This window comes from Heloderma suspectum, chromosome 2 (assembly GCF_057233095.1).
Source record: "Heloderma suspectum isolate Gila_16-S chromosome 2, 16-S_ref, whole genome shotgun sequence".
Lineage (NCBI taxonomy): Eukaryota > Metazoa > Chordata > Lepidosauria > Squamata > Helodermatidae > Heloderma > Heloderma suspectum.
In genome coordinates, this window is record NC_139459.1 from 36,427,998 (window position 1) to 36,455,131 (window position 27,134).

At 42.6% G+C, this 27,134-nt stretch overlaps 2 protein-coding genes across 4 annotated transcripts in view; one reads left to right on the forward strand and one right to left on the reverse strand.

The window, feature by feature from the left end:
• Positions 1-27,134, reverse strand: part of ARL15 (ARF like GTPase 15) — a 447,774-nt gene that overhangs the window by 315,091 nt on the left and 105,549 nt on the right. The window lies entirely within an intron of this gene.
• Positions 407-26,378, forward strand: SNX18 (sorting nexin 18). Of its 3 annotated transcripts, none has more exons than XR_014787585.1 (2): positions 407-5,961; positions 6,200-6,410. XR_014787585.1 is itself a non-coding variant. In XM_084833211.1 (2 exons), the coding sequence occupies exons 1-2, from the start codon at positions 2,440-2,442 to the stop codon at positions 21,653-21,655; spliced, it is 1,887 nt and encodes a 628-aa protein (XP_084689337.1). In that variant the 5' UTR covers positions 407-2,439; the 3' UTR covers positions 21,656-26,378. The 3 variants fall into 3 exon arrangements, 1 of the variants encoding a protein (XP_084689337.1); XR_014787586.1 differs by having other exon boundaries at positions 407-5,769; XM_084833211.1 differs by lacking the exon at positions 6,200-6,410 and adding an exon at positions 21,402-26,378 and having other exon boundaries at positions 407-4,072.

The following is a 27,134-nucleotide window of genomic DNA, read 5'->3' on the forward strand; positions in this document are numbered from 1 at the left end:
TTTTACACAAGACTGCAAATGGTGGCAGCGGCAGCCGGTTGGAAGACCAGCTGCCGCCGCCGCCGCCTGGAAGATCGGCCCCAGGTAAGTCTCGATCCGGGGGGGGCGGGGATGGAGGCAGGCCATTCTGCCACGGAGTTTGGGCGGCCGAATGCACTGGCATTCGGCCTCACCGAGATCCGTGGCAGAATTCTCTGCCATCCCTAGGTATTTATTATGGGAAATGACCTGATCTAGGTTACAACCTGTTCTGAATGGGATTTTGCTCCCATATAAGGCTCAGGTTTGTAGTTTCTGGAAGTTGCCCTGGATACTATACTGTTCCTGAATGCCCAAATGGCATTCTTTTATCAAAGTGCTAGCTGAACCTTCTCCTGGGCAGAAAAAATATCTCCTCATTGTCACTCACATTTTATTAACATCCAGATTAGATTACAGTAATGTGTTCTATATGGGGTTGCCTTTCAAAAGTGATCAGAAACTACAACTAGTTTGGAACGTAACAGCAAGAATATTAACAGGGAGAAGTTACACAGGGCATAACACTCCAATTTTGTCAATTTCACTTAATCTCAGTTGTTTTTCATGCCCAATTTCAATGGCTAGTTTTGACCTTAAAAGGCCAAATTAACGGCAACAAGGATTATTTAAGGATTGCCTTGTCCTACATGAACCTGCTCATCCACCTAGATAATCTTTGGAGGCCTTGCTCTAGATAGTGCCTTGCCATCTTATGTGCACTCAGTGGCTATGCAACACTCAGTAGTGGTGGTGCCTAGATTATGGAATTCCCACCCAACCCCAATGCTCACCTGGCTCCCTCAATAAGGGATAGCCAGTGAGGTGTAGTGGTTAGAGGGTTGGATAGGGACTGGGGAGATCCTGGTTCTAGTCACCACTCAGCCATGAAGCTCACTGGGTGACTTTGGGTCAGTCACTGACTCTAAGCTTAACCTACCTCACAGGGTTGTTGTGAGAATAAAATGAGGAGGAGGACCATGTAAGCCACCTTGAGTCCCTTGCAAGTGGGGTATACATGTAATAATAATAATAATAATAATAATAGACCCTGCTATTTTGGAAAGGTTGTGAAACAGTAAACAAATAGTTATATTTAACTGGTTATATAGTTATTAAAATGATTTCTGTCCAGGCTTTTACTCTAGGCAGCAAACAAAAAAATCACTACGGATCATAAAATATAAAGTCATTCAGCCCTTTTATCGCTCCGGGTGCTATTGTTGTTTCATTATAATTTTATATGGATATTAACCCACTTTCAGTTCCTTTTGGATAGTAAAAGTGGGATATACCTTTCAAAAATAATAAACAAACAACATTAAACATGTTGGGACTGATATCAGCTAGTACATTCAAAGTGCACTTTGCCCAAAACTAAATTGGGTATTGGGGAAGAAGAGAATTAAGTACATACAGTACTTGCGTATCTATTTAAATACAGATTTGCTCGTATAAGTGAATAAAGTTGATATTTAGCTGCAGCCCGGTCCTATGAGTGTTGACTGGAGAGTAATCCTCATTGCGTTCAGTGGGACTTCGCTTCCCAGTCCAAGTGCACTGAACTAAAGCCACCCAATCCTAGCCGTGTCTACTCAGAAGTCAGCCCAGCTGTGTTCAGCGGGGCTCATTGCCTAGTCAGGGTCGCAACAACCCGCACTCGTTTTCTGTGCGTGTGTTTTTACGCGCCCAGTGTAGAGCTGACAGGGTGTGTTGTGTTGTTGTTGGAGCTTCTCTCCTCAGTCGCTTTGCGCCTTCTCTTTCTTTCTCTCTTCTCCTGAGGCGGCTCTCCTGAGGCGAACGCCAGAGGGCCGGCGGGGCGCCGCGAAGCCAACCTAAGGAAACAGGCCGCCCGCCAGCGCCATCGATGGGGGCGGCAGCTCTGCGCTCGGCTCCCCGGCCCTGCCTCTCGGCTCTGGATTAGCGAAACTGGCGACGTGGGACAGTCCCCCGGCCCAGCCTCTTCCACACGAGCGCGCACACGCGCACACCCCTCCGGCCAGCCGACCCAGGCGGGGTGAAGCGGGGACTCGAGCCTCTGCCGCCGCCGCCGCTGCTGCTGGTGGTGCCGGGACCGGCTCGCTCCTTCCGCCACTGAGGGGCCACGGCAACTGCTGGAGAGCAAGACGGAGCTTCCCCAGCGCCGGGTGTCCCCGAGGGAGAGAGAAAGAGAGCGGGGCGAATTGTGTGAGGAGAATAAAAGGGTCCGGACGGGGCGAGGCGAGGGGGAGGACGCCGCCGCCGCCGCCGCCGGGAGGGGAGCCCGCCCGTTTGTCCGCCGAAGGGAGCGCTGCTGCCGCGGCCGCCGGAGTGGGCGGGGAGGACGACCGGGTGAGGCGCACGCTGCGCTTGGTTGGCGGCCCTGTGGCGGGGCGGCCCGTCCGCGGCCCCATCCCCTGCCTGGGCGGCGGCGGCGGGGCCATGGCGCTGCTGCGGGCCCGCGCGCTCTATGACTTCAAGTCGGAGAACCCGGGCGAGATCTCGCTGCGGGAGCACGAGGTGCTGAGCCTGTGCAGCGACCAGGAGATCGAAGGCTGGTTCGAGGGGGTCAACAGCCGCGGCGACCGCGGCCTCTTCCCGGCCTCCTACGTGCAGGTCATCCGAGCGCCCGCCGCCGAGCCGCCGGCGCCGCTGCCCGCGCCCGCCCCGGCCCGCTACGCGAACGTGCCGCCCGGCGGCTTCGAACCCGTGGCGCCGCCGGCCAGCGCCTTCAACCCTCCCCCGGTCCAGCAGCAGCACCCGCAACAGCTCCCTCCACCGGCCGCCGAGCCTTTCCAGCTGCCGCCGCCGCCAGCCTCGTCGGTCTTCTCCTTCCAAGCGCTGCCTTCCTACGGCGGCTCTTCGTACCAGACCAGCCAAGGCAGCGACGACGATTGGGACGATGACTGGGACGACAGCTCCACCGTGGCGGACGAGCCGGGCGTCTTGGGCAGCTCCTACCCGGACTACGAGAACGCAGGCACGGGCGGCGGCGGCGGCACGGGCGGCCCTTCCAGCAGGTATCGCCTTTCCACCCGCTCCGATCTGTCGCTGAGCTCCCGGGGCAGCCAGCCCGGCGGACCCCTGCATCACCAGGCCGGCGGCGCCAAGACCTCCGCCACGGTGAGCCGCAACTTGAACCGCTTCTCCACTTTCGTGAAATCGGGAGGCGAGGCCTTTGTGCTGGGCGAGGCGTCCGGCTTCGTGAAGGATGGGGACAAGCTGTGCGTGGTGTTGGGCACCTACGGGCCTGAGTGGCAGGAGAACCCTTACCCTTTCCAGTGCTCCATTGAAGATCCCACCAAACAGACCAAGTTCAAGGGCATGAAGAGTTACATTGCCTACAAGCTGGTGCCAAGCCACACCGGGCAGCAGGTGCACCGGCGCTACAAGCACTTTGACTGGCTCTATGGGCGCCTGGTGGAGAAGTTTCCTGTAATCTCCGTGCCCCATTTGCCAGAGAAGCAGGCCACTGGACGCTTTGAGGAGGACTTTATCTCCAAGCGCCGCAAAGGCCTGGCATGGTGGATGGACCATATGTGTAGCCATCCAGTGTTAGCCCAGTGTGATGCCTTCCAGCATTTCCTGACCTGCCCCAGCACTGATGAAAAGGCCTGGAAGCAGGGCAAACGCAAGGCTGAGAAGGACGAGATGGTGGGTGCTAACTTCTTCCTGACCATTAGTGTCCCTGCTGGCGGCCCTGCTGCTCTGGACCTGCAGGAGGTAGAAAGTAAGGTAGATGGCTTCAAGAGCTTCACCAAGAAGATGGACGAGAGCACCATTCAGCTGAACCAGACGGTCAATGAGTTTGCCCGCAAGCAGGTCACTGGCTTCAAGAAGGAATACCAGAAGGTGGGGCACTCCTTCAAGGGCCTCAGCCAAGCCTTTGAGATGGACCAGCAGGCTTTTTCAGTTGGCCTCAATCAGGCTATTGCCTTCACTGGGGAAGCTTATGATGCTATTGGTGAACTCTTTGCAGAGCAACCCAGACAGGACCTGGACCCAGTGATGGATTTGTTAGCTCTGTATCAAGGACATCTGGCCAATTTCCCAGACATAATCCATGTCCAGAAAGGTAATGTAGCGTTAACTGTATCAACATGACCTTTTAACCTAATCTAATTGTGATGTGTAGAAGCTGGTCTCTCCTGAGTTTTTCTTTGTAGATTTTTGATAAAATGTTTCAGAGGAGTAGCCATGTCAGTCTGTTGCAGCAAAACCAAAGAGTCCTGAGGCTCCTTAAAGATTAACAGATTTATTGTGGCATAGTGAATGATCACTCTGCTTATCTTGTATACATTTGAACTTTGTATAAAATATTTCAGGCTGTACCTTCTGGATTTAATGGCCTTTTGGCCCACTGTTTACAATTTCTCTCTCTCTGTACATATGCATATATAATCTGCTAACTGACTGAGGATAAATCTGCATCAGATGAAGTGGGTTTTAGGCTGCAGTCCTGTGGAAACTTACCTGGGCATAAACTGCACTGAACAGAGTGGGAGTTACTTCTGAGTAAACATGATAGGATTGCATTATAAGTCCATTAAAGCATGTGTCGCTGCAAAGCAGTCTTTAAGGGTGTCAAAAGACTGTTTTTTGATAAAGTATTGGGAAACAATTCTGTAACTGAAAGCAGTCTGCCTTTTCCAAGAATATAGGCTAAAGGTGAGAAGGAGGTGTTTGATTTAATTATGCTTCTGTTGACACCATAATGGTATAGTATTATCCCACCCTACTCCCCCAAGCAAAAAACTATACCTGCCTATCATAGCAGGGTATTTATTAGTTTGTTTGTAAAACAGGGTTGTAGCAAAGAACTGCATAGATAACAAGCAGCATTTTAATATATCTTACTTGGCTGATTTGTGTAATAGATGCCTGGTAGCACATACGGATCCTTCAGGTTTTTTAACAAGGAAAATAAGCTGAGAACACTTTTAAGTAGTTTCAGGCCACATATGAATTAATTGTTCATAAATGTGCATCAGTGTAGTATCCTTGGAGCTGGATCCAGACTTGGTCATACTTGTAGTAGACCCATTGAAATCAGTGGGCCTTAAGTCAGTCATGACTGACGTAGTAGTACATGCACTGGTAACTTCCTGATTAGACTATTGCAGTGCACTTTATGTGGGGCTGCCCTTGAAGATGACTCGGAAGTTGCCGCTAGTGCAAAATGCAGCAGCTAGACTGCTGACCAGAACACTAAAAATCATATAACACCAGTTTTAAAGGAATTGCACTGCTGCCAATACGTTTCTGGTCGGAATTCAAGGTTTTGGTGATGACATTTAAAGCCTTAAGCAGCTTGGGACATCGATATTTGAGGGAGCGCCTTCCCCTATATATGCCTGCCTGAGGACTGAGATCTGTTGGAGGGGCCCTCTTCTGGGTCTCATCAGTGTGCGATATATACCACTATGGTGGGATGTGGGAGAGAGCTTTTTCTGCTGTGGCACCCCGGTTGTGGAATGCCCTCCCCTTGGAGGCCCGATTGGCACAGACATTGGTCTCATTTCGGCACCAAATTAAAACATGGCTTTTTACCAAAGCCTTTGAGGGCTAAAATGCATTCCCTAAAGTAGCACACTGTTTTAACTATTTATTGTTTTAGATTTTAATTGGTATTAACTTGTTTAATAGTTCAATATGTTTTTAGCTGTTTAAATTATGTATTGTTTTATACTCCTTAAATTGATTTTATCTGTACGCCGCCCTGAGATCTTAATGATATGGGGCGGGATGCAAACGTAATAGGTAGGTAGGTAGGTAGGTAGATAGATAGATAGATAGATAGATAGATAGATAGATAGATATAGTCTGGATCCAGCTCTTGCAGTTGACATTTCCAGGGCTTTATCTTTAAAGGCATACTGGACTGTCTTTTCCTGATTCTTTGTATCTGTTTTTTCCCAGCGATCTAATGCTTGTCTGCATAGTTTTCATTTTTTGTGTGTGTGAGTGAAAAATTACATCAGTAGAATCTAATATGTTGTAATTAAGAACTGTGTGATGAGAAGTTTGACTTCATCTCTACAGGTAAACTTTTGCAGTCAGTACCCATTCATAACAGTGGCTGAATCTACACATAGTATTTATACCATTATCATACCATTATCATAACTATTGGTACACATGACACCAGTGGGCACCAATAGTTGTGAAAACAGTATGATAACAGTATAACTTCTATGTGTAGATTCAGCCAGTGTGTTTGTCACCCTGGTGTCTAATTTCCCTGGACAGTTCTAATCAGTTAATGTATTCTGCATATTAAGAGGCAAGGATGCAAATGCCATTCTTTGTGATGCAAATAATACAATCGTCATTGCATTCAGCTATTTATCATCCAAATAGAAAAACATGATGTAAAAAAAAAAAAAACCCCATTGAGAAGAGAGATGAGAATTGGCACATGACATTAAGGAAAGTCAAATGAGACTTCCAGGAGAAATCTGAAGAGCCAGTATGTATAATTATTCTGGAAAAGTGTCACTTGAATATAGCATGTTTAAACTCGTAAATAAATTCCTGATAGACACTTTCGGCACAGAGGATTTGCTCTTAGTGTATGGCTATATAAACACTCCCATGATTGTATTTATATATTAATATTAATACCAGGTACATTGCAGTCAAGACTGTTGATCCTAATAAAGGTCAGCCTGTTTTGCCAGTGGATAGATATATTGTATGAGATTTTTTGACTGTGTAAATGATTGATGATAAAGTGTCTGCCTTCTAAAAAATTGATGGCACTCTGAAAATGCCATTATGTAAAATTTTAAATTTGGAAACTAAAGTCTGAAGGAATTTTCCATGCCATCACAACAGAGGACAAGAAAGGCAACTAGGAATATCCAAGTTCTTTTACTGATTTTTCTTTTCACGTTTTTTCCTTTCTATAGAGTTGCATCCAGTGGTGATTTTGCCTTAGTGGAAAGCAGTTCCAGTCAGTTAAGTAAGGGCAGCAGATTTCCCCCATAGCAGCTTACAGCTCCTGTGCCCCCAAATACTGCTTCTGAGGGTTGGGGGACCCTCTGGAACAGAACTGAATATGACACGGAGGACTGCAGTAGATAAGAGGGGGGTCCGTGAAAATTGGGTGCGCTGACTTAAGTGAGTGGAAGCGTTTGCTACTAAGGCAAAGCCGCCATTGAATACAACCCATAGAGAACTTTTTAAAAAGCTATTTAAAAGAATACCTTCTTTACTCAGGTGATGGATTTGTATTATATGCCATTCTTCAGACTTATTTCAAATGCTGCCTGCGTTGCCAGTGACAATGTGATGATCATCAAACTGCTGTTACAATAGTTTAGTATGAAAGGACTTGATGGTTGCTGTTCATTTTAGCCAGGTATCATAATTTGGAGAACACTTAAAACACAAATTTTTACTAGCATTTTTGGTATCATGGAAAAGCTTTCCCTTGAGGGCAATACCTGTAGCTAGATTATTGATTTGAATGCTAGTCAGAATTACTCAGATTGTGTGGGGGTTATATCTTGAAGTAAAAAGCAATAATGGATGCCTGCCAGCTCTTGAAATGTCTGGCTTGTAAGTCAAGCCCATTTCAGAAGAATTAATGTATGTCATGGATTCATGTTGGCAGGCACTAAGTCTATTAAAATAGGAAGTAGTTGTACTTCAGATATTGTCAAACTATTTCTTGGCCACCATACATATTTTACTTGCGTGCATAAATACTGTAAATCAGCCTGGGTATAAACCCAGTGCAGAGTTTCCTCCTGACATTATCTCAAGACACTGTAGCCCAGATTAGACATGCACAACTTGTTCCCCACCAAACTGAATTCAACCTTCCAGTCATTTTTTGTGGCCTGCCTACTTTTGCAGTCTGAAGCAGATAGCAAAAAATACAGGAGGCTTATTGACCGGTGGCCTGCATTTGATTTGGTGACTCACAGATTATGCAGGCATGGCCTAGATCCTCAAGAACTTGTCAATACATTATGATGTTTTATTCAAATCCTTACATAGCATCTGATTGCTTAAGGGTTTATAGGTGCCATGCTCCCTGGGAACTGAAGCATCCCAAAGCTATATTTTTTCTTCAGATATGTCAAGTTACATTTTTAAGTGCATAATAAGCCATATATGATTCATCAGCTTGGTGTGCTGTAGGGGATAAAGTGCTGGACTTGAAGATGGGGGGCTAAGATTCACATCACTGCTCAGACTTGATGTTCATCGCGTTGCATTGAATATATCCATTATCTTCCACCCTAACCTGCCTCACAGGGTTGTTGTGAGGATAAAATGGGGGGAAAGTATGTATAATGCTCTGTGCCCTCTTGGAGAAAGGGTAGTATACAAATGTGATAAAATAAATAGCACCTATCAGGTCATAGACATGTAATAAAGACAGGGCAATGTGCTTGCTATTACTAGTAATAGTATTTCTACTAAGCAGAGCCCAGTTAGCTCCTTGGTATTCTGGGGAGCTGAGGGCAATGAAGCAAGTAGAAAGATTGCTAGAGTGCAAATGGTGGAAGCAACACCAGCCTGAGGTATCTCACTGCCTGAGGCAAGAACATATGCTGCTGCCACCTGCCTGCTACTGCCACCTCCTTCCTCTTCTGCTTTGTGCCCCTTCCCATCTGCGGTTCTCACAGAGTTCACCCAAACTCTCATGAGAGCTCGCCCAAACTCTTGCAAGACCTGCAGCTCCTCTAAGGGGAAGCAGGGGGTGGGGGCACAATGCAGCATGCAATAGGAGGGTGGGCAGGTGGCTGACTGCTGCTTCTGCAGAGAGCCCTGCCAGCCTTTCTCTCACTGTGGCAAATGCCACAGCTGGAGAGTGATAGGCAGGGATCTCCAGAACACCAGCTGGAGGTAGCAGGGTGGTGTCAGTGAACCCTCCTGCTGGGGACATGGGGAGGGATGCAACGTGCCATTCCTCCCACTCCACGGCCTGGTGCGGGCACATCAGTCAACGTAATGGTAGGGCCAGCCGTGGGTGAAAGAGTTGCAGTGAATCCAATTGGACGCTAGTCAGAGCTCATTATTGCACCTACTCTGTTACTGTGATGTTGACAAAGAAGCAGGTTTTTTCCAACACCATTGCATCCTCTCAATGCTCTCCAGTAGAGCTTTTCCAAGTGGTTTGGGTCCTTCTGGAATCTGGCCCATCTGGTGATGTTAAGGAAGGGTAGAAGGGTCTTTGGAGGCCAGATGTGACATGTTTGCAAAGCTGTTTGAGGATAAAATTGCCCCCATCTACCATGAATTGGACATGACAGTTGGATCAGGTCAGTCATATGCCCAAGGAAATGGTGTTAATCCTGTGCCAGACAGGGTTGCACTCCCCCTGAAGAAACAGCTTTGCAGCTGAGAGGTACTCCTTGATCCATATTTCTTACTGGAAGCACAAGTAGTTTCTGTGTTATGCCTTTTACCTGCTTAAGCTAGTATGTCAGCTGCAGTCCTACCTGGCTTCAATTATCCATACTCTGGTAACCTTCAGGTTAGACTACTTTAATGCTTTATGTGTGGTGCTGCCTTTGAAAACTGCTCTGAAAGTACAGTTCATGCAGAATGCAGCTGCTAGATTATTACTGATTGGGACTGGGTATTATGATCATATTACACCTGTTGTATGCCAACTGCCCTGGCTCCCAGTCTCTTTCCAGCTCAATCGAAAATACTGGTTTTAACTTCTGAAAACCTTCACAACTTAATGACAAGGTTACATGAAGAATGACCTGACTCCACATGGGCTTACTCATACATTGAGATCTTCAGTGAAGGGCTCCTGGAGGTTCTCCTGCCATCTGACATGGGGCGGTCAACTATCAAAGAGAGGACCTTCTTCATGGTGGCGGTTGTGGAAGACTCTCCCCAGAGAGTTTCAGCTGGTCCCTACCTTATTATTCTTTAGTTACCAGGCAAAGACCTTTTAAGATAAAAATTTAATCCTGCTGTTTTTCAGGCTGCTTTTATGATTTATAGTTTATTAGGAGTAAAACCCCACAACAGTCCTACTTAAATTAGATCCACTAAGTCATCACTAACTTAAATCCCATTCATTTCAATGGGTCTACTCTAAATAGGACTTATGTTGGATTTTATCCTATGCTTTTTGTATTCATATTTTAATTGTTTTTGTAAACTGCCCTGGAAATATGATTGAAGAGACATATTAAAACACTTCAAATATTCCTATTATCACCCAGCTATTACTAATAATCTGAATAGCCCTCCTCCTCCCATACCCACCCACCCAGCCTTCCCAGGCAAGCTTTGAATCCTGGGAAGTTGTGAAGGGAGAATGCTAATTGAACAATGTAATGTTAGCTTTGAGTTTTTCTGGAAGCAATAGCAATGGAAGAATCATACATCTAAGGTGATGCATATAGTTCTCCTATGGTGGCCAAAAATATAACTTTGGTATCCTGAACACTCCATGGTAAGATGATGTTCATTCTGTGAGCAATAGATTTCACACTATCTCCCTGCCATAGTGTGGGTTACAATTTCTCCTGTCTTCTGTATCCATAGTCTGCTGTGGTTCAGTGCGGTGCAGGAGCCTCACACACTGGGAAGGAGGATAGATTTATAGGGAAGCAGAGCTGGATCAGCACATGAGTTTGATTGCCAGAGTGTTAAGGGATACCAAAGCTTCTAGGGTTATAGTGAAACTTGTCCACAAAGATAACTCTTAATGTATGATAAAGATGGAGTCTGCTGCCAGATAGGAGCTACAAGGTCCCAAAATATGGCAGCCATGCATTCCCCAATTATTTAGATGACAGATGGCCTGGAGAGGAGGGTGCCCACAACTGAGCAAAATATACCTTTATATAGGCGATGTAATGTATAGAATAATTTGGTGTTCAAGGAAGTTTTATAAGGATTGCTTAATTTTAGGATTAACAAAGCAAGAGTCTTGGGTAGGGCTGAATACTTGCCAGCCCAAAAGTTTGTGTATTGTAATTTTGGAGCAAAATATGTTTTATCAAAATGCTCACCAGTAGTTGTGAAAGTCTAAGCATTTGATCAAACTTATTTGGTGCCACTGAACTTCACTGTAGGATCAGTACTTAATTTCCATGATTCTCTTGACATAAATTATATCTAGAAATGGGTGTAGGTGAGAACTGGGGCTTGTGGTTTGATTTGTTATTCATTACAAAACTATGCTTCCTGTCATGGTCTCCTATACTTTTTGAGATTTCACTATTGGCTGTTTCTGCTTTGCTTTAGCTCTGTTCACTGCAGGAAAAAAGTCATTACCATGCTTATTTGTGCTTTCTTATGAGACTTCATTGCCAGATTTTAGGGCTTTCGGGTTTAAACTATTATCAAATAAAATAATTGAAATATTAGGAAATGTGAATATAAAACATATGTGTTTTGGAGAAAAAGAAAGCCTGTGCTGTCATGAGAATCTTTTATCGATGTGTGGTTTGGAGGAAAATGGCAACTAGAAGGGTTCTGGTGCGATCTTAAAATGAAACTGTGTGGTAAAAGGGGAGTTGTGGGTATTAAATGAAATGGCAGCAGGAAAAGGACAGCAAATATACTTGCTGTCATCACTTACATCACAATAAATATGACTGTAGTCAACCCAGTTCTCACAACTTAAGGGTGGTTAATATGCCACCGATTTGCCTAATTACCCTTGGCTTGGCTTGGCTTGGCTTGTCGTGACATCTGAAACAACAAGGGTAGGTGGTTGGGGTGGTTAACAAACCACCCAGCAATCCCAGATCAGGCCATGGGTTCTGGATGGTTTGTTAACCACCCTAGTCAGCCACTCTCGCAATGTTTGGACATCAGGACAAGTTGCGCCGGGGGGGGGGGGGTAATTAGGTAAATTGGCCAGCAATCGACCAGCATGTGTGGAGGTAGTTAACAAGCAACTGTGGCTTATTAACCACCCTCGTGTTGTATGAACCCGCGTGTCACTGTAGTTATTTGGGCAAGCAAAAAGCTTTAAGTGTACATTTAAATGCCAACTTAAGTGTGGTCAGAAAGTGTTTGTGTACCTGGCCTGCTGAAAATGGCATATGGTAAACATATGCCATTTAGGTTAGGGTTTGTTTCTCAAGTCATTGATTAAATTTTTGATGAAATTGAAAAGCAAACCACTTTAGCTTGCATATACTATGGTACAATGGGAGGCATTTTCTAAGGCTAATAGATAATGCTCTACTTTTTCTTCCATTTATCTTGATAGCCTATGCTTATACTTACCAAATCCATTAAGGACTAAAGCTGATTTAAAGCCCATGCTTAACATTTATATGGCTTGGACTAATTAAACCTTCTCCCAGTAGAGTAACTGGCCAAAAGTGTGGCATGGTCTGTGTGGAAATCTTTCTAACAGCTTCAATTCACACACCATTTTTTCTTCAGCTGTGTTCTTAATGGAGGTGAGCAGCTTTCCGCAAGCCCACTCACCAACAATAAATGCTCCTCCTTAGTATGACATGAGAAACCCTCCTACCCTTCTATTTACCAGCTCTGATGTATAGAGAGTCTCTGATCTTCCACTAAGTTTTACAGCAGGCAGGAGAAGGAGTATAAATATGACTCGCTTGAATATGGGACCATATCTCCTGTCCTCCAAGTTGTCTGATATATGCAGAAGATTTGGGAGAGGCAGCGGTCACTGGTAACCATACATTATGTCTGGCTAGTAAGCCACGCCAAAGCTTACAGACCCCTAGAACTGACCTATTGTGATTTTTGTGTTTAGTAAAAGAACTGAACAAATCACTAGCATAATATTATACAAGAGAGTATCCAGTGTCATTTGGCTTATCCTCAATAACCCATAATCAGCTTTGTATCCCCAAACATTTATAATAAAAATTAACATACAGTACTTTCCCAAAATTATCTTGGGAGGGTGCAGTCCTATGGGCATAGGCGGCTGCCTCCAAACTCAGAGGCAACCACCTAGCCAATGCAGGGCAGGCAGAGCGTGGAGGAGATCTCCGCATTTGCGGCTAGACAGCCGATTTTGGCTGTGTAGCCGTGGCACTTCGGAGTGGGGGCGGGGGGGCTGGCTGGACGATGCATAGGAAGCGTTGTACCAGCCCTTCCGAGGTCCCCTCTTCGCCCCCGGAAATGCCTCCTTTCCTCCTGCTCTTTGCTTCTCTTATGAGCGCAGAGCCAGGGATGATCTGCACTGCCTATGAGGAAGTGAGGGAGGGGGCAGGGAGGTGGTTTTCTGGGAACCAACCTTGGAGTGCAGGCTCCGAGGTCAGTTCCTGAAAACTGAATAATCCTATAGCCATCCAGCCACTGTCTAGCAGCCATATGATTGTGCCCTAAGCTTCTTAGTCTGGGGAGTTGGCTTATCAATTATCTATGGCCATTATTGGTGCAAATCACCATGGATTGTATTCAAAGGTGTCCCTTCCATTGGCAGAAGGACACCTTTGGATACAACCCCATGTGCTAGAGTGTAATGCAGGTGATGTTTGCAGGATTTAATCACATTTAAGTTATTACTGCTAGATCATTTCTGGAATGTATGGAAGCATTATTCAGCTGTTTAGCCTGCCTTTTTTGAAGGAGTGAGATGAAGGAAAGATGCTTGCTTGTACAAAGCTGAGAACAGGATATTGTGGTGATCTTAGGAAGGGTCTTTGAGTTCAAGTCAGTGGTAAGAAACAGTTGGTGCCAGCAGATAACTTCATGTTTACCAAAATACTGCTTAGCTATGAAAATATCAGTTCCTGAAATGTTCATCAAGGTGAGGTCTTACTGTACAAAAACTATTTAAGCTGAGATAAAGTGTTATATTATCATTATGTATTTCTTGTAAGTTAATGAAAAATGTATCAGTTACAGTAGTTTAAATACTAGATAATTTACTAGGAGGGCAAGAAAGATGATCAGGGGACTGGAAACAAAGCCCTATGAGGAGAGACTGAAAGAACTGGGCATGTTTAGCCTTGAGAAGAGAAGACTGAGGGGAGATAGGATAGCGCTCTTCAAGTACTTGAAAGGTTGTCACAGAAAGGAAAGCCAGCATCTCTTCTCAATCATCCCAGAATGCAGGACACGGAATAATGGGCTCAAGTTACAGGAAGCCAGATTTCGGCTGAACATCAGGAAAAACTTCCTGACTGTTAGAGCAATACAACAATGGAACCAGTTCTCTAGAGAGGCAGTGGGCTCTCCCACACTGGAGGCATTCAAGATGAGGCTGGACAGCCATCTGTTGGGGATGCTCTGACTTGGATTCCTGCATTGAGCAGGGGGTTGGACTCGATGGCCTTGTAGACCCCTTCCAACCCTACTATTCTATGAAATAATGAAAAACATGGAAATCCTAATTCATGATGAGCACCTTTATAATGATTCTAGCCAATGTTGCATCAAGCAGCACAATTAATTTAAAGTGGTGTTTGGTTTCAAACTGGCTCTCTAGGGACTTAGGCAGAAATCTTTGCCAGTTCTACTTTCCTTAATGAAGGAGGCTGTCAATTGTGTTTGGGCCCCCACACATGGAAAGCATAAAATTACAAAACCATACCCATCATTAACTTCTTGGATGGGGCAGGCTGTAAGTCCAGTAATTTATACATTTCTACTGCAAAAATCTCACTTGTTTACTTGGAAATAGTTGAAGGTTATAATTATCTTTTCATACATGCATTGTCTCTGACAATGCAACAAGTTTGGTTCATTACGCATTTTGGACCTGGCCTGTTTTTGCTTGGGTAGTAGTTCGTAAATAGTGTACTAGGATGCATGATAAAATTGCAAAGTGGAAAAAATCCACACAAGTGGTACGATGAAGGGGTTTCCCTAGTTCAGGCAGAAACCACCACAACGTCATTGGGAAATGGATTTGATATTTCCTTGTGCACTTCTATTTTTAAAAAAACACCAACCAACCAACCAAATCCTTAAGTATTAGCTAAAGCTGAAACAAATGTTAAAGCAATATATAATAAAAAATTGAAAATGCGTGAAAAATTTTGTCAAAATTGAAAGAAAAAAAATTCCATATATCAGATTGCAGCAGAAATGCTAGTGGAGAAACTCATATTTTGAAACCTCTAACTAACTAGCTTTTATCTGCAAAACATGACTTCTAACACCGAAACTTGAGTTTTGCTTGATCTGGAACTATTCTCATACATATGATTTCAGATTTTTGCCAATAATCTTTTCAGTGCCAATTGTAACATTCAGGGGGAGGAGCGGGAAATGCCTTCAAGAATACCTACTGTATAGCACACAGCAGGTTTAAAGTTATCTGACACCTCATAACACCAAAGGCCATTATTACCTTTGAAACATGGATGCTGAGGTTGATGGCCGATCTGTCGTATGCAGACTTATTTGCAGAGTTTTTTCTTCAGAATATGACTTCATGGAACCCTTTGTAAACTCTCTCAAAAAGCAGTTGGAGGATTCAATACAAGGGCAGTTTAAAAGGAATCTCAGTGCAGAGGTGGGAATATTGCAGCCACACGAGACATAGCTTCCCTTTGGGAATTTTACAGTGGCGCCGTTAAGAAACTACCACTGATTCAGGTGCAGTCTTTTCCTGTTTCCCTTTAAACTCTTCTCAAGCCTAACTACATTCCCTAATAACTACATAGGCTTGGATCCAGACTCAGTCATGCTTAAAGCAGACCCACTGAATTCAGTTAGACTTACTTAGGTCACGTTTATTTCGTTTGATCTACTTTATGCATGACTCCATAATCCACAAGCTACTTTTTGAACCCTCAGGAGTTTAAGGACCACTTCAGGGTTTTGTGGGGAAAAGGTTCTCACCCTCCAACATGGGTGCAGAGTGTGTAGCCCAGTAGGTCTTGAACGGCACTGGAAATTTTAAGTTTTGCTTAGCTTTCAGTTTTCATACTTTTGAGGTATATTTAGTAACTTGCATTAACAGATAGTGTTTTTGTTTGTTACAAAAATTAAAACAGGAACATGGGGCTTTGAAACTGGCTGTGTTCCGTGCAGATGGCAATCTCAAACAATCTAATTTGTATTGTATTGCTTCACTCTGAGATTTATATATATATATATATATATATATATATATATATATAATTTACCAAATAGAAGAGGAAATGTGATCTGTATGTTAAAGGCGAAAATAAAAGTCTGCAAGAAAAGTGAACATAGGAGAAAGTATTTGATGGCTGTTCTACGATTTTTCACTTCTATTTTATCTCTTTGAGTGCATGGATCTAAACATGATGTAAGGTTAGTAATTAAGGGAATCCTAAAGTACCCTTGTGGTACTAGTAATTCCCATTCTTCAGAAAAAGAATCTAATGTGAACATGAAGCCTTATTATTCTAAGTCTAGTTGCTTTGATTTTACAAGCATCTTGGCACCATTTAATGTTCTGTACTGTATGTTGACATGGCATAGCTGCAGTAAACCTAATAAGTTTCATATTTCTGCTGGCTAGTAAAACTGAAAACACTGCAGAAGCACCAGAACTTTCTAGAATCATCTGAAAGTATCTGAATTTTTCTTAGGGTAAACTGTTAGAGGTATTCAAGTCTATTGTCACTTTTAGAAGAAGCATATTTCTGCATATACTTTTCTCACAACATAGTCACTAACTGGAAGTGTAATTTGTAAGGTAATTGGTATTTGATGTCAGGTCCTTTAGGACACAATCCTATGGGGATAGGCAGCCGCCTCTAAACTCAGAGGCGGCTGCCTACCCAATGCGAGGTGGGCAAAGCACAGAGGGAATCCTCTCCTCTGCGCTCCACCTGACCTGCATTTGCAGCTAAACAGCTGATTTTGTCCGTCTAGCTGGGGACATCGGAGCGGGGGGGGAGGAGACTGGACGGTGCATAGGCACATAAGTGTCGTAACAATGCTTCTGTGGTTTCCTCACTTCCCCAACCCCAGGAATGCCCCCTTTTCACCTGCTCCATGCTGCAGTTACAAGCACAGAGACAGGGATGAACTACATTGCCTATGAGGGGGAGGGGGGGAGTGAGGTTTCTGGGAACCGAGCTCGGAGCCCTGGCTCCAAGCTCGGTTCCCAGAAACTAAAAAATCCTATGGCCATCCAGACACTGCCTAGCAGCCATAGGATTGCTCCATTCATAAATGAAACATTTGACTTCACAGAATTGATATCATTTCTAATTGTGATAAATGTAATTTCTCATCATGGAAATTATGTAATTTCTGCAAGAATAATATTGAGCAAAACATGTTTTTAATCTAGAACCATAAATCTTCTTCCTTTATATGTGTAGTTTCTCAATGTAGGTTGCCAATTTTGCTGCCTTTGACCTAGCACTTCAAAGTTTGTTGGCAATATAAAACTGCAACATGATCAAAATCTATTAGAATATAAGCCTGTCATATCTAGTCTATTCCACTATACAAAATACAGAGATTCTTACTATTGGGATTCCCCCTCAAATAATCATCAGTTTGGATCCAGACTTAGTCACACGTAAGTCATAACTAGTCATGAATAACCCATTGATTTCAGTGAGTCTGCTATAAGTATGACTAAGTCTAGATCCAACCCATTGTTTCCAAAAAAATCTAATCCATTAATAAGTAGGCATGAAAGTAAACACATATCTTCAGGTGCTCTGTATCCATGTGCACTGCATATTGCTTTTCAGTGGGTGATTTGGAATTGGGGGAAACAAACTCCTTATAATGTTTTAACATTCTGTCACCTTTTGGCACAGTGTAGACAAACCAGCAGCTCATTTGTGTCCGGCAGCTTGTGATTTGGATCTGGTGATTTTTCTCAATGTTATTGTAAACTGTTGAATCTAAGTGCATTAAATAGATCATAATTTTGGAAAAGACCTATATCTGTTAATGGTCTTGAATGCCATAAGAAGGTTTTTGCTGGGATTGGTGGAGAGTTTATAGTGCAAAGCAGTTGTCCTTTCTAGGCTGTAAGCCTTGAAAATTAGGTTGCATGGGTCACCCCAAATCATCCCTAATTTGTGTTTTTAAAAAATGGAGTCACTTTACTTGCAAAGTTCGAAAGCTCATTTAACAATTCTGTGCCCTTTTCAAATCTACCACAACCATCAGAAATGTGTTAAGCTTCCATAGCAATGCAATCCTAGTCTTGTTCAGGTCTGAAAACGGTCAAAAATAGTACTTACAGCCCACAAGTAAGACAGAAAACAAAAAAGATGTTAGCTTTTACTTTTTTAAAAAAGGGAACTGCTGCTTAGAATAATACATCTTGAAATACTCAAAACAGAGCATTACTTGCAACAAGCAAGGGGAAATTGGAATGTCATGAGGGAAGGGCAGGGAAAGACATTTTTACCCTATTGCATCATATCTTCCTATGCATGTAGCCTATGCTGCTTTGTGATGTTCATGTGGCTTAGTCTGCACTGTGGATATATCATGTAGCCTCACATTTTGCAAGCAAATTTTCCACAATCCATGATGGAATGCCATTGCAGGCTTAAGTTAGCAAGGCTTACTTATGAAATTTGGTGGGGTTCTAACACAACCCCTATAATTTCAGGTGATAAGTTTAATTTATGCTATGTGCCATCACAGTGCAGTGTAGGAAAGACTTTAAGAACATAAGAAGAGTGTCGCTGACTCAAACCGAGGCCCTGTCTGATCCAGCATCCTGCTTCCCACAGTGGCAAACCAGGTTCCTAAAGCTAGCATTGTTTGACCTGACTGAAGAATACTCATCTTACCACTTGTATATATAGGGGAGAGGGAAGGCTTAAAAAAAATAGATACCAACAAAGCTAATTGGATGTCTACTATTGTATAGTATGTCTAACTACTACTTTAAGAAGAATAGAAAACAAGCTAAACTTACTCATCTCTATCTGACAACATCCAGATGTTGTGTATAAATCAAATGAAGCCTAAGCTTATTTTACTAGTTACAGCAAACTTTAGTTCAGTGAGATGGCTGTGTTAATCCATTTTTGAAGTTTGGATCTACAACTTTTGAAAATAGTTGCAACCAACTCACTTGTGGTGAGTGAAAACTAAAACAAAACCCCACAAAATGTCTCACAGACAGCTGCACGGGCAAATCATGATAAGCTAAAGATCTTGTGAATTCACAGTGACTCAGAAGTGATGATAAAGAATGCTCAGTTGGAGAATGTGCAAGTGACCTTCAGCCAGTTTATCCACTGTGTATTTACTTTAAAAAAAACCATATAGATTTAAGACACTTCCTTGTGTTCCAGAAGCAACCAGTTCACTCATTTATTTCATATGTTTATATTTGTATCCTAGCTTTAAGCTCTAAGGCACTGTTTTTCCAACTCTGTTCTTGGAGGCCCTGAGGCTACTTGGAGGCTACTTGTTCTTGGAGGCTACTTGGAAGCTTGTCTAGGCTCCTCAGTGATGAAATCAGTAACAGCAGTTAAACGTCCTTGAAAGACAGGTTGGCACCCCTACAGTTTCACCCCTTCTATGCATGGCACCAGAGGAGTGTTGGGTGTGTGCCTAAGTGAACTCTCAGTGCTCTTGTGAACGGACTGTACATCAGAGAATATGCCCAGAACCTCCTGCAATCTGCAAGGGTTTGTCAGCAGACAAAGGTTTAAGCTTTTTTTTTATAACAACCCCTGTAAGCAGCTGACTGTGACATGCATGTAGTTCCTTCCTAATCTCCCGTAATGATTCAGGAAGTGGCTTGGGCCAATCTGGTGGCAGCTATATCCCTTCCGAATCAAGTAAGCAAAGTCACCTGCTGCTGTGGAGCTGGCAATTAAAATCCTGCTGTAGCTTTAAGACAGGACTGGCTTGACCACAGAGACAGTTGCTTGGAAGAACCCAGTTCAAGTGGTGTATGCTACAGTTGTCTCTTCCTCAATCCCAGCATGCCTGACTCTGGGAGCATGCTGCTGAATCCACTGTGGTGGCATACAGGTTTCTGGAACACCCTTGATTTATGTGTGGGTGCCTGTGCCTCGTCTCATCCAAGGTGTCCAAAACAACAACCTTGAGCCAGACCTGGGCAGAATTTTCAGTCTGTTAGCTGTTGAGAGTTTGGAACTGCACAAACTTAGCTGCAACAAATACAAAACTTAGATGTGTCACAATGTGTTCAGCATTTCATATCCTTCATCCCTTTTTTATCTGAAAGATTCACAAAGAAGTATGATGGGAAGAATTCTAAAGAACGTTTTATACCTTCTAAAAAATTGGATTACTATGAAATTGCAACTCTTAAATCTATTCTAGATAGTTTATAGACTTGGATCTTACTTGAGCAGAGGGTTGTTAGGCTGAAAGTCTTTTTTTTCAAGCAGAAAATTCCAGGAAGTGATACTCTCACTATCTCTGGAGTGCTTCCAGTGAATTATAAACTCACATATCATTAGTAAACATGTTTACAATGTTAATTGTCCTGCAATGAATAGAACTGATTAAAGGTTCAGGAGCTCTTCTTCACATGTAATTTCATGGTTTACCCTTGCATATCTAAATACGTCAGACATCATAGTTCATCAAAGGTCTGTTTTTTCAGGGTAGTGTCAGCAATTATTTACCAGCAGTCTTGAAGGAGAACAGCTATGACAGTTCCAGAATTCAAACATATCTTGCATTCAGTATCAAAGTAGTGTAGTAGGTATAGTATATACTACTGGAGATCCTCTCTCAAAATACTAGAACCCGTGGTCATCCCATGAAGCTTATTGGTGGGAGACTCAGGACAGGACAGATAAAAGAAAGAACTTCACACAGTGCATAGTTAAGCTATGAAATTCGCTACCTCAGGATGTAGTGATGGCCACCAATTTGGATGGCTTTAAAAGGGGGTTGGATAAATTCCTGGAGGAGAAGGCTATCAGTCGCAACTAGTCCTGATGGCTATGTGCTACCTCCGGTCCCAGAGGCAGTTAGCTTATGTACACCAATTGCTGGGGAACATGGGCAGGAGGGTGCTGTTGCACTCGTGTCCTGCTTGTGGGTCCCTGGTCGACAGCTAGTTGGCCACTGTGTGAACAGAATGCTGGACTAGATGGACCCTTGGTTTGATCCAGCATGGCTCTTTTTATGTTCTTATCCGAAAGCACCAATATGTATAATACAGATTGAGTTTAAGTATTTATTGAAATATTTTTACACTGCTGTTCATTCCAAGGCACCTTATGTTTGTTTGTTTGTTTTAAAATTTGATAAACCATTTAATTTTTCTGGACTTTGAGACCTTGTCTGGGTATAGTAAGTACTTCCATACCACATACAAAACAAGCATTGGTTATAGTAAAATATATTGAGGATAGTATCTCTTCATGTATGTATAGAATTGTTTTATTATTTCACATAGTATGAGAAGTATTTCAGAGATCTTTAGACTTCTGATGGCAAGCTTAATTGGTATGTTTTTTAATTACATTTGTTCCAGTCATCTTTTAATTTAAGTGTATCTTTTTTTGTTCAATATGCAGGAGCCCTTACCAAAGTTAAGGAAAGTAAGAGGCATGTGGAAGAAGGGAAGATGGAGGTCCAGAAGGCTGATGGCATTCAAGATCGTTGTAACATTATTTCCTTTGCCACCCTGGCTGAAATTCACCATTTCCACAAAATTCGAGTCAGGGACTTCAAATCACAAATGCAGCATTTCTTACAACAGCAAATACTTTTTTTCCAAAAAGTGACACAAAAGTTAGAAGAAGCTCTTCACAAGTACGACAGTGTTTAATATTGCTTAATTCTTGGACTTTGAGTGGTGGATATTTCTTGGCTTGTGGATGGAATAAGCAACAGAGACAAACATCACTCTCAAATACCTGTTGGGGTGCTTTACAAGGATGATTTTGTAATCTGTTCTGGATTCCAGCTGAACCTAATAATTGCATAAGGAGGAAATAATTATGCCTATTTAGTGGAGACTGTACTACACATTGTAACTAAGTTAAACTCCAAATGCCTACACTACCATTGTAATGTTTTTGAAATAATGATTATACTATTTGCCTTATTGCTTTTTTGAATTATGGTATTTTAGTGCATATTCTGTAGACCAGAAAACCTGTTGGGTCTTTCAGGAAGTTGGCTAGATAAAAGCCTACTTCAGATGCCTTTTTAAAATTCTCTTCGGTTTGAATGTTCTAAATTCAACCAGTTCTCTGTTTACAAATTCCTATTAGAGCAGCTATGCGATTTTGTGCCTTTAGACTTACAGTTTTCATTATTTTTTTCTAGTAAAACACATTTTTATGACTGATTGAATGAAAGGTTGGCACCTTTGACAGGGCCTGATTTCAAACCTCATAGTGACTGAAAAATAACTAGTCATGTAACTTGCACACTATATATTATGAGAAATGTTGGCTGAAAAAAACATGGGATTTAAAATCATTTTAGACTTTGTGCTGATTAAAAATACTATTTATTATTTGTACCAGAACCTTAAAACACACAAGCGAGAATGCAGCACCCTTTTTTAACATGGAAACATAAAACTTTTCAGTGTAACACATCTTTGAATAGAAACTTGGACCACTTATCTAATAAAAGAATACTGAAGTATATCTGTGGGATAAGAGGTGAGGATTAGTGGCTCATGCTTGTATGCATGTGTGTTTTGTTTGCAAGACTTGTCTTGTGTGGCTGTTGATTTCGTTGACTCTAAACTTGGGCCTACATTATCAGTTGGAACTGTTACAAATCACAAAATGTTCAGTGAAATTACTGATTGGTTGGGAGGAAAATAATAGCTTTTGACAAACCTATTTCCATGAATGTATCTAATCTATTTTTACAGCCATGTAAATGGGCACCCTTTCCCACATCTTCTGCTAGAGATTCCTGTAATTTATGGGCTAAGCACACACTCTGGGTGCATTTTCCTCACTTGCTGTTTCCCCACTCCAAATATCTCACACCCCTCAAGTGGCTTCTTCCTTTATAGGATTTCCAATGTTGAGTTCATCATTATGGTAGAGCCTAGGAGGAATCAGTCCTTAGAATTCTGCAGAGTTAATTTCTTCTTGTGCACCTTGGGGGTGACTTGGGAGTTCCAGTAAAATCCATCAGCCCTCTTACACCTTTATAAGGCTGTCCCACCACCTGTATGTGCAGGAGCATCCACACTTACTAGCAATAAGTTACTTACAGTTAAAAGCAACAATTTCACTCTCAAGTGAATGCCATCTGCTCTCTTCTCTCCACCCACCCCTCCCCTGGCCTCTGTGATTTATTATGTATTTAATTTGTTAGTTCTAAAGCTTCATTCATTGTCAGTTTCTTGACTTGTGGATGGCAATCTCCAATATCTTCTACAGTTCTTTATATTCATGATGTAAATAAAATGTTCTTCCAAAGTTGAACCTAAGAAGTAAAGTTGAACCGTAATTATTAACAGTGAATTCCTATACATACTTACTCGGACATAAGCCCCATTGAGTTCAATTCTCAGTACACTTATTACTCATACCTTGCTTTAAAAAGTTGATCCTGTCTGCCTGCCTGCAATGCCAGTAGTATCATGGCATTATGCTAGCATGGTGGTGCGTAAGGTGTGCCTAAGGATTTATCTGAGCCTCCCAAATCTGAATTTTTCAAACATTCCAGTGTAGTTTCTTAAACCAAATAACTTTGTAATTTAAAACTAATTCCTTAACCTATTATTCTATTCCCCTTTGATGTAATTGACTAGGCTCCACAGAAATACACAGCACACCAAAGGGGCTTTGACTTTGTGTTTCTTCAGCAGTAGCCAATAATAATAATAATAATAAATTAATAAATAAATAAATTTCAGGAGCAGATCTACTGTTAAAATAAAATTCCAGTGGTTGTGTACAAACTTTTTGACTCCAATCCACAGGTCATTTTGTCTTTTCTTACTGCTGTTAAGCTTTTTTTAAAAAAAGGCAGATAAAGATAACACTAGCTAAATGAAAACCTCAGGAATAGTAGTATTCAAGGTAGGGCATTCTGACACTGGGGGAAGTCTTGTATCTTTAATGGTTGTGTAAAATGTCTCATTAATTGTAGCACAATGATAGGACATGCTTTACATTCCACTTGATTGCAACTATTAGTATACAACCTTGCAACCCTGTTAGCACAGATGAGTGGACAATATTACTTGTACAAAAATGTGGTAATTGGTTACTGTATCAACTACATTTTCCCCTATATGTGCACAAACATTCCATAATACAGTGGGAGGGGGGCACTCCCCTTTCCCACTCAAGCAGATTATTGACCAGTCTAGCCTCTCCATGAGGGACCATGTAGGGCCTGTCTCACCTCAAATGCTAGAATCTGGTAAAGTCACCATTTTACAGAGATGGCCAATGTGGCTTTGATGTGGAAAGATGATGCTCAAATCAATCCAACTTTTCTCAGTACATATGTAAAAGTGTCTCCATTACATTTTGGAAAATCAAACTCCACCTGCACAGATTTCTGGCTTTTGGTGTACTCTTCAAAACTTGTGTTTCCATTCCCCAGTATCCAAGGTGGACATGTGTCTATAATCCTTTAGGGATACAGTATTTTCAGCTGAACAAGAGAGGGCTTACCTGAGATACGCAAAGACAATGAAACAGCCCTGAAGAACAGATTTAAAGGGGCTTTAGCCCTGTATGCATATGATAAAGACTCAGACTTTTTTCTCCTTTGAACTTTTTATGATAAAGGTTGCACAAATAAATTGTTCCAGTAGCTTCTACTGTTCCGTAAGTTATGTATGTATAAGAGGCATTGGCCAGCTTTGTGGTTAGCTAACTGCTTACATTTTAGTAAATATTGTCATTTGACTTTTCCAGGAAACTGGGTGGTATGAATGTTAGGTTTCAGATATGAGGAAGGGAAGTAGATATGTAGCTTATTCCCTTAGCTTTGGGATAGCAACTCATATAGTTGCATTTCTCAGCTTGTTACTCTTTTCAATGGAATGCTTTCTATTGCCAGTGACCACAAGTTAACTCTTGATCAGAACATCTTGTGTTTTTTTGGTGGGAAATGGGTAACTTTCCATGTTTAGCTGCTTCTCTCTCTAAACACTGAGTGATGTAGTGATACAAATAGATGAGGCTTAAGCACTTTGAAGTGGTCACTGGGTGGTTTTGCAAGTGCAAGGCCCTCCACAGTCTAAAACGCCAGGAAGTATACCATACTCATTGCGTTGCAGTCCCCAGGTGCCATGGCCATACTGGGCCAGTTCACACGATCAAACAGCCCACCGTGGCTTATTTAAGCCATAGCACATGCGGGCTGCCATTTTGAATATGCAAGCTGTGACTTGTGTAGTCCCAATCCAGGCAGCAGAAATTCTGTAAGGTTTAAACAACCGTCACATAACCCATGGCCTGTTCTTTTTTCAAAACAAAACACTACAGGACAAGAGCTGAAAGTTGCCATCTCCTAAATCAAATATCCAGGCATCTTCACAGATTAGTAAAACACTCTCCCATGATCATCTTTCTGAGGAAGTAGAAAGGCCCCACAGATAAGCTCATTCGTAAGGTTAGTTGGTCTTGAAACATGTGCCCTCAGTACTTTGCCATTTTCTCCATGCTTTCATGTTTCTTGCACTAAACGCGTCAGCAATTACTTTCCACTTGGCTTATTTCTTTCTTACATTCCTTTTTCCAGTCACTTGCATTGCTGATAATGAGCCAAATAAAGGCTTTCCATCTTCACAGTTGCTTTGAGGTTCCCCTGGTTTCCTTCATCTATTCCACCACCACCCTACTCTTGTGAAATTCAGTTTCACTCTCCTCCCAACAGTTAGCATTCTCACTCACATATTGCCGTGTCCTTAGCTTGGAAGTATCAAGCCTTGCTTCAAGCAGGCATGTTTAGAACTCACTTCAATAAACTAAAGCTAGAGCTCTGCCAGCTGATCTGCCATTGAGTTCAACGGGACTTACTCCCAGGAAACAGCCTGAACTACCATGAACTATCAGAGGGCACCACTCTGAAATACATAGAGCTCCCAAGGGGGAAGCTGCAGTCTTACTGTAGACCAGATCTGGCCATAGCATTATTTTGTGTTCTTTATTTCATTTTAAATCCATTATTACCCACCCTGATCTCTTGAAATAGGGAAATAAATCTAAATAAATAATTCAACTGATGTTCAATGGAGGGAGTGTTATATACAGGAGTTTGGGGGCAATTGGGGAAAGTAAGAGCCAATGGGGGAATGCAGGAAAGGCAAGATACAAATGGGTCTGGTTACTTGGAGATGTTCCAGTATAGCAGGGGTGGGGAACTTCTTTCATTCCAAGGGCAGAATCCAATTTTGGAGAAGCTGGGCGGGGGAACATTCCAGTGATGGGTGGAGCCAAACATACAAAAAATGCCAGCATATTGTACCTTAAAGCTGTTACTACCTTAGGAATAAAGCATTTCAACCTTTGAGCATGGTAAAAAAAAAAAGCTTTACCGCTACACAATTGGTAATTGGGGGAAAGGGACAATCTGGGTACCCTGGAAGGCCACATTGGGATCCCAGGAGGGCCGGATTTGGCCCCGAGGCTCCCCACCCCTGCAGTAGAGACTTCTAAACGTCTTTGAACACTCCCTGATAAATGTAACTAGCAGGGCAGATTTCTGTACAGCAGCTAGATTAAAGCTTCTTAGACTTGAACCTTGTTATGACATCTAATTTTGCTGACCATTTCTGATGACTAAAGAAAACGTGGGGTTTTGTGTCGTACTGTGATTATTCATGTACCAGGAACCTCGTGAGCATGAACCTTGCAAGAAAGAGCAAATCTTACAACACACTGTCTGGTTTTCTGCATTCCTACCTTGGCACCTCTCCAAACTTCCCTGCAAAAAAGAAAACGTTGACACTTTATTGCAGCAGTTTGTCCTGCAAATGTTGGGATTTTTGCAATGTGGTAAATAAATCTATTCAAGAGTCACAGCTGAAATACTTTGCAGCACTAACAGGTCGATGTTAGCACAGAAGTACTTCTGCTCTAACAGAGCAATAATCCCAATGCCGTATTTAAGCAGAGGTTGTGGAAATGTTTGCAATAACACCAACTTGCTGAGATAACACTTCCTAGATATCAGCAGAGCCCCCCCTTCTGTGCCAAAACAAGTAGCCATAAGGTTCGTGTTGCAGTAGTTTGTTGTATAGCACATCCTTATGAGGGGCTTCCAAATACGTAGAGAGTCAGTTGTCTTGTGTTGTTTTGGAAGGCTTGATC